At 36.7% G+C, this 12571-nt stretch overlaps 1 protein-coding gene across 2 annotated transcripts in view; it reads left to right on the top strand.

The window, feature by feature from the left end:
• Window positions 1-12571, top strand: part of LOC120523740 (protein diaphanous homolog 3-like) — a 933584-nt gene that overhangs the window by 302864 nt on the left and 618149 nt on the right. For both annotated transcript variants that reach the window (XM_039745314.1, XM_039745313.1), the window contains exon 9: window positions 5356-5461. In XM_039745314.1, the coding sequence (XP_039601248.1) occupies window positions 5356-5461 (106 nt within the window). The remainder of the gene's footprint in view (window positions 1-5355; window positions 5462-12571) is intronic.

Genomic DNA, 12571 nt, shown 5'->3' with positions numbered 1-12571 from the left:
TGAGATTTTCTGTTCCAGTCCTTCTCTGCTAATCCCCTTTATCTGATCAGTATTTCGACAATGTATTGCCAGTGGTTCAATGGCAATTGCAAACAGCAGTGGTGACAAAGGGCATCCTTGTCTTGTGCCACGCTCTAGTTTAAAGTAGTCTGAGCAAATGTTATTGATGCAAACTGAAGCTTCTGGGTTAGTATACAGTAATTTAATCCATGCACAAATGTTCGGGCCAAACCCAAACTTCTCCAAAATAGTAAAAGGTATTTCCATTCAATCATGTCGAATGCTTTTTCTGCATCCAATGATAATAATATTTCTGGGGTGTTTGATTTAGTTGGTGAGTATATTACATTAAACAGGCGTCGAAGATTTGAAGATAAGTGTCGGCCCCTAATAAATCCAGTTTGGTCTTGTGATATTATTGAGGGAGCACTTTCTCCATCCTTCTAGCTATGATTTTAGAGAGTATTTTAACGTCGTTATTCAGAAGTGAAATTGGTCTGTATGATGCACATTGTAATAAGTCCTTATTTTGTTTTGGAAAGACAGTGATTAGTGCTTGGCGAAAGGTTTGTGGAAGAGATTGGTTATCTCTGGCTTCTGTAAATGTTGCTAATAGGAGGGAGCTAGCTGAGCGGAGAATTTCTTGTAAAACTCTGCAGGGTAGCCATCAGGGCCTGCTGCTTTTCCACCTTGGAGTGACTTTATAGCATCCAGTAATTCTGATAATGACAGAGGTTTATCGAGCTCCTCCACACTAATAGCGTCAATTTGTGGTATCTGTAATTTATCCAGAAATGCATTAGATTGTATATTGTCTTCTTTAAACTCAGTAGTATATAGGGATTTATAGTAGTCTCTAAAAGTGTACATTATATTTTTGTGTTCGATGATTTTATCTCCATTCGTGTTAGTAATTACGAGATTGCGCTATGCACTTCTTGCTTGTGAATTTGTTGCGCTAAAAGCTTATTAGCTTTCTCCATGTTCATAATAATGATGCCTGGATTTGTAAATTAGTTGTTCGGTTTCTTTAGTTGTCAAGAGGTTTAATTCTGAATGTAGAGCCTGCCTCCTCTTATGTAGAGTCTCGCTTGGTAGTCTGGCATGTTCTTCATCTATTTTAGTAATTTCGCTTTTATCTCTGCTACTTTCTTCGCTCGGATTTATTTCTGTGGGAAAGATATGAGATAATCTGTCCTCTTAAGAAGGCCTTAAGAGTTTCCCAGAGTGTTCCTGCAGAGATCTCAGGGGATGTATTTGTCTCTAGAAAGAATTCAATTTGTTTGGATATAAATTCAGTACAATTCTCGTCAGCTAATAGAAGCGGATTGAGACGCCATCTGCGGGTGAGTGTATGGGGCTTAGTAATTTCAGCTCCAAGATCATCGGAGCATGGTCTGAAATAACAATAGCATCGTATTTACAAGATTTAATCTTAGGCAAGAAGTTATTATCTATAAAGAAGTAATCAATCCTTGAGTAGCAATGATGTACTGGTGAGTAGAAAGAATATGTTCTTGAATTTGGGTTTAAAACCTCCAGGGATCTGATAAGTTGTGATCAGTTATAAACTTTGTAATTATCTTTGCGGTGTTAGTTGCGTTCCCCTGTGGAGGAAGTCTTATCTAAAAGTGGATTTAGAACACAATTAAAGTCCCCAGCCATTATAAGTTTATGAGTGTTCAGATTGGGAATGGATGCAAATAAATTTTGTATAAATTCCTTATCATCAACATTAGGTGCATAAACATTTATCAAAATCATTTTACAGTTAGATAAGTCTCCCATGACCATCACATATCTCCCTTCAGGATCCAATACTACATCTGATGCTACAAATGGTACTGTTCTATGTAAGAATTCCCACCCCTCTAGTTTTCTTTGTAAAACTAGAATGGAACATTTGGCCAGTCCAGTCTTTTGCAGCCGGAACTGATCCTTACTTAGTAAGTGGGTTTCCTGTAAAAATACTATTTTAGCATTTAGACCTGTTAGGTGAGAAAGTACTTTCTTTCTCTTTAATTCGTGATTCAGGCCTTTAACATTCCAGCTTACGAAGTTAACTGTCCCATCATGGAGACACTGATTCTGAGTTTTTGGTGTCATATTATAGTCTTAACTGGAAGTGAAATAGTTTAGGTCTTAATTTCCTATTCCCCCAAGAGTTGTTGCCATGCAGCTTATTATTACGTTGATAGTTATAATTATAAAGATTGAGATGATAGATTAGATATAGATCAAGCCTGCTCTCTTTCTCTTCCCCTTAACCCCCACCCTCCCTTTTTGCCTCCCCAGGTGAGGCTAAAACCCACTTCATGCAGTCCCAGTCCTCTGACATACCCAGAGACAGAGCACGTCCAAAGCACATCAAGCCCCCATGCAGTGGCGCTTTAAGGTTAAAAGATAGAGATATCTGTTACCAATATAGTCTTTAAAAGAGGAAAAAAAAAAAAGAAAAGAATTTTGCACTTAATATACATATATATATATATATATACATACACATATACATATATATATATATATATACATACATACATATAATCTTCATCAATTTTAGTGCATTAAGATGATATCCCCAGATAATAAACCCAGGTGATGGTGTTAAAGATGTGTCCAAAACAAGCATAACAAGTCTTAATGCAGTAATAGCAATAACAGCAAACCAAGGGTATGATATTGAACAGTCTCATTTAGGGTACACATGAAATAATTAGAAAAGAAAAAAAAAGAGGAGGAAAACGTAATTAAGCACAATAAAACACAAACATTTAGCCCTAGTAATACTAAGTAATGATAAGTAATAAGTAAGTAATAATAATATAAGAATATGAGAATATATGCTGATAAAAACCCGTATTTTAAAACAAATAGATCAGACAGTAGATTATTAATCCTAGCTTTATCATTTACCGCCATGACTCACAATTATGTATCAGAATAGTCCCGGATCAGCTTTCTTAACTCATTTTCTGCCTCCTCCTTGCTAGCGAAAACATAGAAATGCCCTGCCATTCCACTTTCAGTTTTGCGGATACAGGAGGCCGATTTGACATTGGCTTGCCGTAGCCGCTGTTTAATATTATAGAAGGCGCGTTTGATAGCTGTTGCTGGAGAGAAGTCAGGGAAGACGCGAATTGGCAATCTTCATATATAATATCTTCCTTTTTTTCCTGAGGAGTTCCATCACCTCTAACTTAAATGATAATCGTTCAAAACGGACTATAAAAGATCTTGGTCGGGTCTGACGGTGTTTGATCCAGACGCTGTAAGCCGCTGCTATCTCAGATTCTGCTTTAAAGTCGCCCCCGATTATTTTAGAAAAAAGTTCAGTTGCGAATTTCACCGGGTTTAAACTTTCTCGATTCTCCGGCAAGCCTTCAATTCTGACATTATACCTTCTATTCCCATCTTCTAAAGCAGCCAGTCTGTCTCCAAGTTTTTCTCCGAGTTTTTACATTCAACTGACATTTACTGCTCTTTCCTCGGCACTGGCAGCTAGATGTTCGGCTATTTCGATCCGATTCGTGAATGTCTCACTAAGATGCTCCAATCGATCAGCAAGCGTGCTCAGTTTAGCCGAGTTTTTCTCAATGCGCTCTTCAATTTTACCCAGCACCTGTCGAAGTTCAAGCTGTACCTCTTGACGAAGCCTTTCATTTGCCTGTTGGATTTCCTGTCGCAGACATTCATTGGCCTGTTTCATCTCCTGTTTCAGTCTCTCATGTGCCTTTGCCGTTGCTTTCTCATTAGCCTTCTCGCTTTTCTTTATATCTTGCCTGAGGTCAGCGAGCAACACTTTCAGTTCAGATAGCTCAAATGTGCCTTCTTGTACCGTAGATGAAGCAGCAGACTCTGCTGAAGCGGTGTCCCGCTGCTCCAGTCCCGCGTGATTGCGTAACTGAAGCCGCGGACCTCCCGGCCTTTTCCAGTTTCAGGTAATCCTCTCCAATCGGCGAGCTATCCACATCTGCACTCACGATCGCACCTTCGCTCCCCTTTTCGCTCTCAGCAGGCGACGATGTAGCGGACCGTGGTCCCGAGGAGTCTGTACTTTCGCCCATCTGATCCAGGTCTGTCTCTGAGAGGCCGTATCTCGAACTAGGGCTTGCTGATCGCAGCTTGGATGTAGCTTTAGTCTTCGATTCTTTCGGACCCCCCTTCTTGTTGGCCATGTTTATATGTGTTTACATATACTGTAGCGGTCCCTCTCGGGTTGAATAAATACAGGATATCTCAGAATAATAAGCAAATAATATGAAAAATAGCACCACTGCTAGCGGAGCTCCACTTCAGACGTCCATCTCTCGCATCGGACGAGACCAATTTATAATTTAAGCAGAACAAAATAAATAAAGTAAAAAAATTTACAGTACATAATAGTATTAACCAACTCACCAATGTAAACAAGATTAGACAATATCTTAAATTTCTGATTTATAATTGAAATAGACTTCGAAGAAATAAACTTTCTATGACAATTATTTGCAAGTTAACCTAATGAAAATTTAGTCTGTTTGTTCAACTCCAAATTCAACTGGTAATTCTGTCCAAAAAATAAAGTACTGAATAATAAACTGTCAAAACTTCACTGCCTGATCGTATAATTTAAAAAAAAAAAAACATAAATATCAAAATAATTTAAAATGGAAATGTCATCACTTTTTCCTTTTAATGTGTTTGTCATACAAGAATATGAAGGCAGCATTATTTGGTGTTGCCACTATTTAATTCTGCCTCAATAAATCCAGGTTTTGAGTATTTGTATAATTCATGCTACTGTAGTGACTAAGATAAACAGTAAAATACTGTTGCTGGTTCAGTCCCCATCAGTGAGTTATATTATCATAGAATTTGCTGTTTCACTTGCCAGTGCTTAAAAGATTGAACAGTGAAATCATTTTATTCTTTAGTGATTTGTGAGACAGACTAAGTAAAAAGAATCAACTAAATTCATTATAAATGCATTAGATGTAAATCATTTTTAAATCAAGCAGATATTTTGTCTGGTGAGTATTACTAACAGGGCAATTTGTGCAAATATCTTTTCTTATACAGTGAATATTAAAAGAAAAAGAAAAAACAGTTTTGTCTGTTAATTTTAGGTAAAAAAAAGTAATGCTTACTCTTTACTAGACAGAGTGGAAAAGGGTGTCTTGAATAATTCAGCTATGTTTGTGCTTGATGTTTGTTTTTTGCTGAAATAAAAGGGTATTTGTTGCATTTAGCACTCCTAGCAATGATATGTACAGTATAAGAAATGTTTTAATTATTTTTTGTGTATTGTTAGCAGAATGGTGGTATAATATTATTGTGTTCATATTGAATTAAAATGTGGTTTATTTACCTCTTTAGGCTTGAAAAGGTTCTAGAAGCGATTACCACAGCAGGAGAGCAAAGAAACATTAGCAGGTTTCATTCAATAGCTGCAGGCCTACGTGACCACTCAGTTCAACTGCAGGTAAATGATCCATAGATGCCACTGGCATTTATTCTTCTAGTATAAAACACTGTCGTTTTTAATATGATTAAAGTAACATAAGAGACACTAAAGACATTTGTTAATGATTTCATTTTACACTTAGGTAAAAAACTAGGTATTTTTGCAGATCTTGTCTTTTCAATGTACAAGAATTTGAACAATGACCACGTATATACATATTCTTATTAATTCAGTCCAAGAAATTAATAAAGTTACTTTTTAGTTTAAGAAAGATTTTTAAAAAGATGAGTACATAACATGCATAAAAAAACTTCCACACACTTAGAAAGCTTAATTAACCTAAGTATATTTCACAGTGAAACATATCTGTAAAAGGTACTTGAATTAAATCTAATGAACAATATTGTATTTAAGATTGTGTATATTATGCATATTAAAATTGATATATTGTATTTTCTTATAGTTTTGAATAGCAAAAATATAATTTATCCTTGAAGAAGATCACTCCTTTTTCTTTCCATTACGGATTAACTGGGTCTGAAATGTATATACAGTATGTTAACTTATATATAATACTACTATTTATTGGCTTAATAACCTAATTTATAAACTACATTGGATATTTAAAATCTGATATGTTTATGTTTTGCAAAATAATCTCAACATACTCCTCATGGAAAACAAAAAAAAAAAAAAACGCTTCTTCGGGAATGATGGACAATGACCTGCACTTTATATTGACAGCAGGGTGAACATACAAAATCTTTACAACTGTCAGTTATTTGGCATGTCTGATTATTTGTGCCATTTAAAGCTAATTTTGGAGTGAATATTTGACCTTTTCTTGCTTCCCAAGACTGTTAGTAAGGGGAGTTAAACTTTATTGCACTTTACAGAGTTTTTCAAAGCTGGAAACTTTTAATTTATTTCAAATATACATTCTACTACTTTTGCAGCAGTTGCAGTCTTTCTTAATAAACAGAGTGACCAGCATTTTAAGACAAGTCATGGATCATTTTAACAATTGTGATAATTGGCAAAATATTTTGTTTTCTTAAAATAACTTTTATATTCATATTCAAACAAGCTTTCAGCTATTCTATTTTTTGGTGTGTAAACACCACACATTGTTATTGGCAATGCTTGTGCCTGCAAATAATAAGGGCATAAAGCTACAACTTATATTAAGTGCTAACTTTCATGTTTGAAAATGGAGGTCACATATGAAAGTGTTTTAACATAATTAAATACCATGCAACTAGGTAGATTGTTATGGAACAGAGATGTCTGTTTTTTTTTTGCACAGGCAACACATTTTAAAGGATTTCATTTAATAAACAAAAAACAACTGGCACTATATAAAAGTGACTTTGCCCCACAGTTCACTCAATCCAGTTTTAAGCATAACAGTATCCAGTTCTGCCCAGTTTAAACCTTATTTATGTTGACCCTTGATCATCAAAGACACATTGCAATCTCAAAGGCATAACAAAGATATCAGAAAAAAAGTTTTTAATATCTTTTAAACTAATTTCTGCTGAGCTGAACTGCATGGTTCCTGGACTGATGGTCCTGCAGAAGTGGATGCTGATGACTTTTCAGGTTTTTTATGCGTGATGTGCCTGTTGCCAGGTGACAGCCAGAATTCCACAGCTGGTCGTGGGTCAAACTCTTCTAAAGAAGCAGTGTTGAAGAGCCTAGCATAACGCTCAACCTCCAAGCGTTCAGCTTTAGAAAACGCTTTTTCAATTGAACCAATTTTTTTCTTACTTTTAGACTCATGTCTCTATCTGACGTATTAAACCCCCAGTTCGAATCCTATTTCTTTCTGCACATAACCAATCACCACACGATAAACGTATTTGTGAAATTAAAACTAGTTATAAACTTAGACCTCTGAATGGATGGCATAACTAAACATGTATAACGAAAATTTTTTTTAAAGTTCTGAAAGCTCCGACGTCTAGGTTTATAACTAGTTTTAATTTCACAAAGACTTTTGTCGTGTGGTTATATGGAGAAAGACAAAGGATAGGAACTGGGGGTTTAGTATGTAAGAAAGACACAGCAAACATGCAATAAAGAAAGCCTGCTCAGAAAAACATCCATTGAATTCTGCGTTCGTGTCTCCGACCTCCAGATCACGAACCCAACATTTACACAATATTTCAGTTAAACCTGTGCGATACCAATTCAGATATCCAGTTTTTTGGAGTCTCGTCACACCTGCCATAAACTTCTCTACACTAAATGTAGACCTGAGGACCCCTTAATACAAGGGAGCAGCACTACAGCCACGCCACCGTGCTCCCCGCAACCTAATACATGCTTTCATGCATTTCATCACGAAAAAGGTATCAAGTATTTATCTTGGTATTCTGAATGTTCATTGAGCAGGAATATCATGAAGTCAATGTTCGGCGATTGCTGCCGGCGCTTCCTCAGTGCAAGAGGAAGTCAGTTTAAGAAGCACGCAGAGATTAACAACTGGGTCAGGGAACACTTAATATAAAGCATTTAATGAGCTACATTAATTTATAATGGGGTTTGAGAAAATCAAGTAAATGAAACATTCATTTTAAGATGAAATTTAGTTTGCGACATTCTACTGATAAAATAAACTACGAGAATAAAGTGGAAATGTCGACTTTAATCTCGAATTTACATTTTTTTTTGTCTTCACTGTATCCATATTTTTTTCACCGTGGCCTTGATATGCTCCCGTAGGTTTTTCAGGGCCTGTTGTGCCAGTTTTAATAAAACAATGATACATTTCTCATCCGCAATGCTGCTTGTTTCACTTTCAGCAACACGCATATAGCGAGAACAACGTGCTTACCGCAGTGCATTATGGGTTATGCAGGTAATTCCTAATGACGTATTTGAAATTCCACAAGATGGTACATTTCCAAAGAAGTAAATATTACCGATGTTGTCGGGGAAAAAAATAATCGCGTCTAAGTGAAGATTTCTATTGATATTTCATAACATTTGGAAACCGTATTTTTAATAAACTGACAGCGTGAAACCAACTTGTTTTATATGAAAAATTCTCTAATCAAAAACGATCTATAGACAGCTCATCAAAATTGATGTCACGCAATAAATTTCTTAACTCCTCAATATATCACAACCTACGCGAAATCGCAAATTTCAGGAAAGATTAACTGCCTAACAAGCTGTATGTGGAGAAAACAATTGCATTGTAGGTGAAATTTTTTATGTAGAAAAAATGAATTTTATCAATAATATATAAAAGTTATCAATTATAAAGAAAAATCATCAAATTACATCGTAATGTCGGCATGAAAAAAATTACCGCATCTCCAAGCGTGTAAATAGTAGGGTAAAATACTTGTGTAAGAGCACAAGAGTAATTCCCTTTTGAAAAAGCAGTCATCATTTTGTAAACAATATTGAATACCAATTTGAGACATGAAGCACATAACTAAGTAGACTGTTTCCACACAAAATACTTACCCAAATGTTTAAAATTTGAAAGTAGTGGTAAAAATGTGCCCTGCACAGCGCACATAATTCTTTTTTCTCCAGAAAATTGCACTTGTCTGCAGACATCTGAAACCAGAAAAACATGCTTGTCTGATGGTCAATTTACACGTGTCGGACGAGTTGGGCGCTGGATTTCCACACCCCCGGCAAAAAGGACGTTGGATGTTGCCAGAATAGTCAAGCATGGCAGCTTTAGAGTGATAGTTTGGGGAATGCTGTCCTACTTGACCACCTGGAAAACCTCCCTCATATTTTTTAATTATTAATTCCATTATATAGGCAGTCCCTGGGTTATGTACGAGATAGGGACTGTAGGTTTGAACTGAAGTTGAATTTGTATGTAAGTCGGAACAGGTACATTGTTTTAATAAATGCTGTTGTTGACCGACTGTAATCAAGTGCTCTGCCAATGAATGATGGAGTTTCACCTCTCTCAGACCTTTTTATTATTTCTATTTTATTTTCAATGGTAATGGTTTTTCTCTTCTTTACTGTATCACCAGCACTTGCATCAGATTTGTGTTTCAGAGACATTTTTGAAGGGTGAGGACAAAAGGTTAAGATGAGCTCTTCTGCACAGCACTGTACACGCTATCACAGTAGGAAAACACCCGTCGTAAACACATCTAATGTACTGACAAGAGACAACTTCCTACTATGTACATAACAGTACAAGCAGGCTTGCTATTGAGAATGAATGGGGGTGGTGAGGGGTGGTTCATCACCAGCCTACCTCACAGCCACCTCCACTACAGTATGCTGCCTGCAGTGTCCGCCCACTGACAACGAACACGGTGCGGCCAAAGGTGGGTAGTGAATCGCCCACCACCGTCCCCATTCAACAGGCAGCCATCTGAGGCACACTACAATGCTACTCCCCTGTCGCCCTGTTCACTCTCAATGTCCTCTGTTCAGCCACAACCGGGTCACCGCTTGCAGCATTACCAGCCACCCACTGAGAATGAACGGGGCAGCCGTGTGTGGTGGGAGGGCAGTGAAACCGCTTGCTGCTGGGAGCCGCCCAAGGGACTCTACGCTGTGAGAGCAGCGAAATCGCCTCCGTCTGGCCACCGCTTGCGCTGTCCCTAGGCCGACAGAAGATGACAGAGCGGCAGTTAGTAAGCCGCATGTGTCACAGCCGCGGCCCCGTTCCCATTCGTAAGTCATAGGCTGGATTATCCGGAACCTGGGGGACTACCTGTATATACACAGGGGGTCCTCGGGCTACAACGTCTCGACATTCAATGTTTTGAGTGTACAACGTTCACTCCCATAAAAAAAAATCATGACGTGAGATGGAATAAAAGTAAGGATTTTTTATGTTACTACAGTACAGTGTACAGTACAGTATATTTATGTCCTTTTCCTTTTTCTGTTGCTTAGTTGTGTTTTTATGTTCTAGATTATGATTTTGCAAATGTGTTAGGATAGGTAAGTGACTTAGGTTAGGATGAGTTTCAACTTATACCAAGATTCGGGTTACATCACTGTTATAGGAACGGAACTGTGTCGTAACCCGAGGACCCCCTGTGTATCAATCAGAGAACTGTTAAATAAAATGTATGATCATCCATAGGTAAGGAGAAGTGTAATTGTTATTGGAGCATGACAATGATCAAAACACAAAATCATGTCTACATTAGAATGACTGAAAGAAGGGCTAGTCAAAATCCAGATCTAAACCCAATAGAGATTCTGACACCAAACCTGCAGTAGGAATTTTATAATAAATAAACAGTGTTTCTGAAATAAAGTAGTTCTGCAAGGAAAAATGGGATAATTTCCTTCAGACCAATGTAAAAGCATCATTGCAGAAAATTAGAATGGGGAAATGGCAGCAAAATGGTAGCAAAGAGATGGTAAAATGACAGATTGCTGATTAGAAGCCTAATTAAACATAATCATTCTGGCTATTGCTTGAAGAGCTCATTAAATTGATATATATATATATATATATTTATTTGGTTATTATGCTGTTTAGTTTTGAAGTAAATGTTACTTATCTGCCTTAGGTTATCTTTGATGCACACATAAGAAACTGCATGATCATTTACTTTATATTGTGTATCTTGATCTTGAAGTAACAGAGGTGCCACTTTTTTAGATTAAATACAGTACAATGAGTATGCAATGCAACAATTAACTTATTCTTACTTAACACTAATGGGGTCTAAATGCATTAAAACAGTAAAAGTAATATTAGTGCATGCCATATTAAGAATTTTTAATCTTGCAAGCAACAAAAATGTGTTTTTTCAGCAAGCTGCTTTTCTGACAGATCATTTTTAAATGTCACAGAAATGTCTTCTGTTTTGAAGGGTCTTGATCCCATACTTATGACAGAAGCTACTGTAAATGCTGGATATTTCAACCAAGGGGGAAATACATTTACTTTAATATGGGAAAATAAAGGTTATTTCCACACTGAAAAATAGTAAAGTAGGTTAGAAACGCAACATTTTGTTTGTATAACCTTCATCAGATGTGAAAGGAAATTGTTTGTATATCGACAGATGGGCATTTGCATTCTCAATGAATGATTACTCAAGTCACTCCTAATTTTCATCCTTTATTTGTATCTCCTGCTGAAGACCAGAGTCTATGCTACAAATATAAGCAGCATGCCATTGTTAACAGTTTACACACACGCAAGGACTGTCTTTCCTACATTTATAACATGTGTACCTGTTGCAATGCGCACACTTGTCTCTATGCTGTGGTTACACAGCATTTACACAGATTACTGTAGAAACGGAACACATATAAAATGCATGTGTTCCAAATAACGATCTATTATTTCCACTCTAAAACTCCAGCACTTCACTCCCAGATAATCAAACAAGGCACGAGCTGAGAAAAGTTTATGAACGTTCTGTGACGGTGGTGGGATGGAATATCAAGCAGCTTGCTGCTTGTCTTAATCTGCACATTTACAGGACAAACAACGCTGCGGGAGAGGTGCAAATGGATTTAAGGTGGGCCGGATTTATGAGTTTACTCGTAGGTTGTGGTAATTCTAGTGTTAAGGAAGAAAGGGATTAATGGGCCAATGTATTGTTTTTTTTTTGTTTTGTTTTTTTTTTTCAATAATAGCAACATGTCATGAACACTCAAGGCAAGAAACTAGGCTGATTATTAAATACCAAGGGAAAATACGTAAAGAGAGGGAACTAGCTTTTTTATATACTTATGTCACAAGGATGTTACATGGAGATATCATGGGAAGCTAACAATTAGGTTTTTAATTGTGTCAATTGCTCTCTGCCACAAAGTTTGGATTTAGAGGGGCTTCAGCCACAGCAAGTTTTCTGATAAAGAATGTCCAGTGATGCAGCAAGTTTTGAGCATTTCTACCTGACAACTAAAGTTCTTTTTGTTTGTATAATATGTCATAATTAAGATGATGCTGTGCAAAAAATGAGGATGACAGTTAAAATGACTGGAAAAGAGAATTATACTATGAAACAGAAAGTTTTCACATCCCTAACCCCTTAATCAACTTCTTTATATTTAAAATAGGCAGACATAAACCCAAACTCATTTATATCTTATTATTTACTAGCAAAATACCCGCACTTCGCAGTGGAGAAGTAGTGTGTTAAAGAAATTACGAATAAG

This window comes from Polypterus senegalus, chromosome 2 (genome assembly GCF_016835505.1).
Source record: "Polypterus senegalus isolate Bchr_013 chromosome 2, ASM1683550v1, whole genome shotgun sequence".
In the NCBI taxonomy this organism is placed as follows: Eukaryota; Metazoa; Chordata; class Cladistia; order Polypteriformes; family Polypteridae; genus Polypterus; species Polypterus senegalus.
Note: the sequence above shows the minus strand (reverse complement) of the source record. Positions and strands in the feature narration are given on the sequence as shown.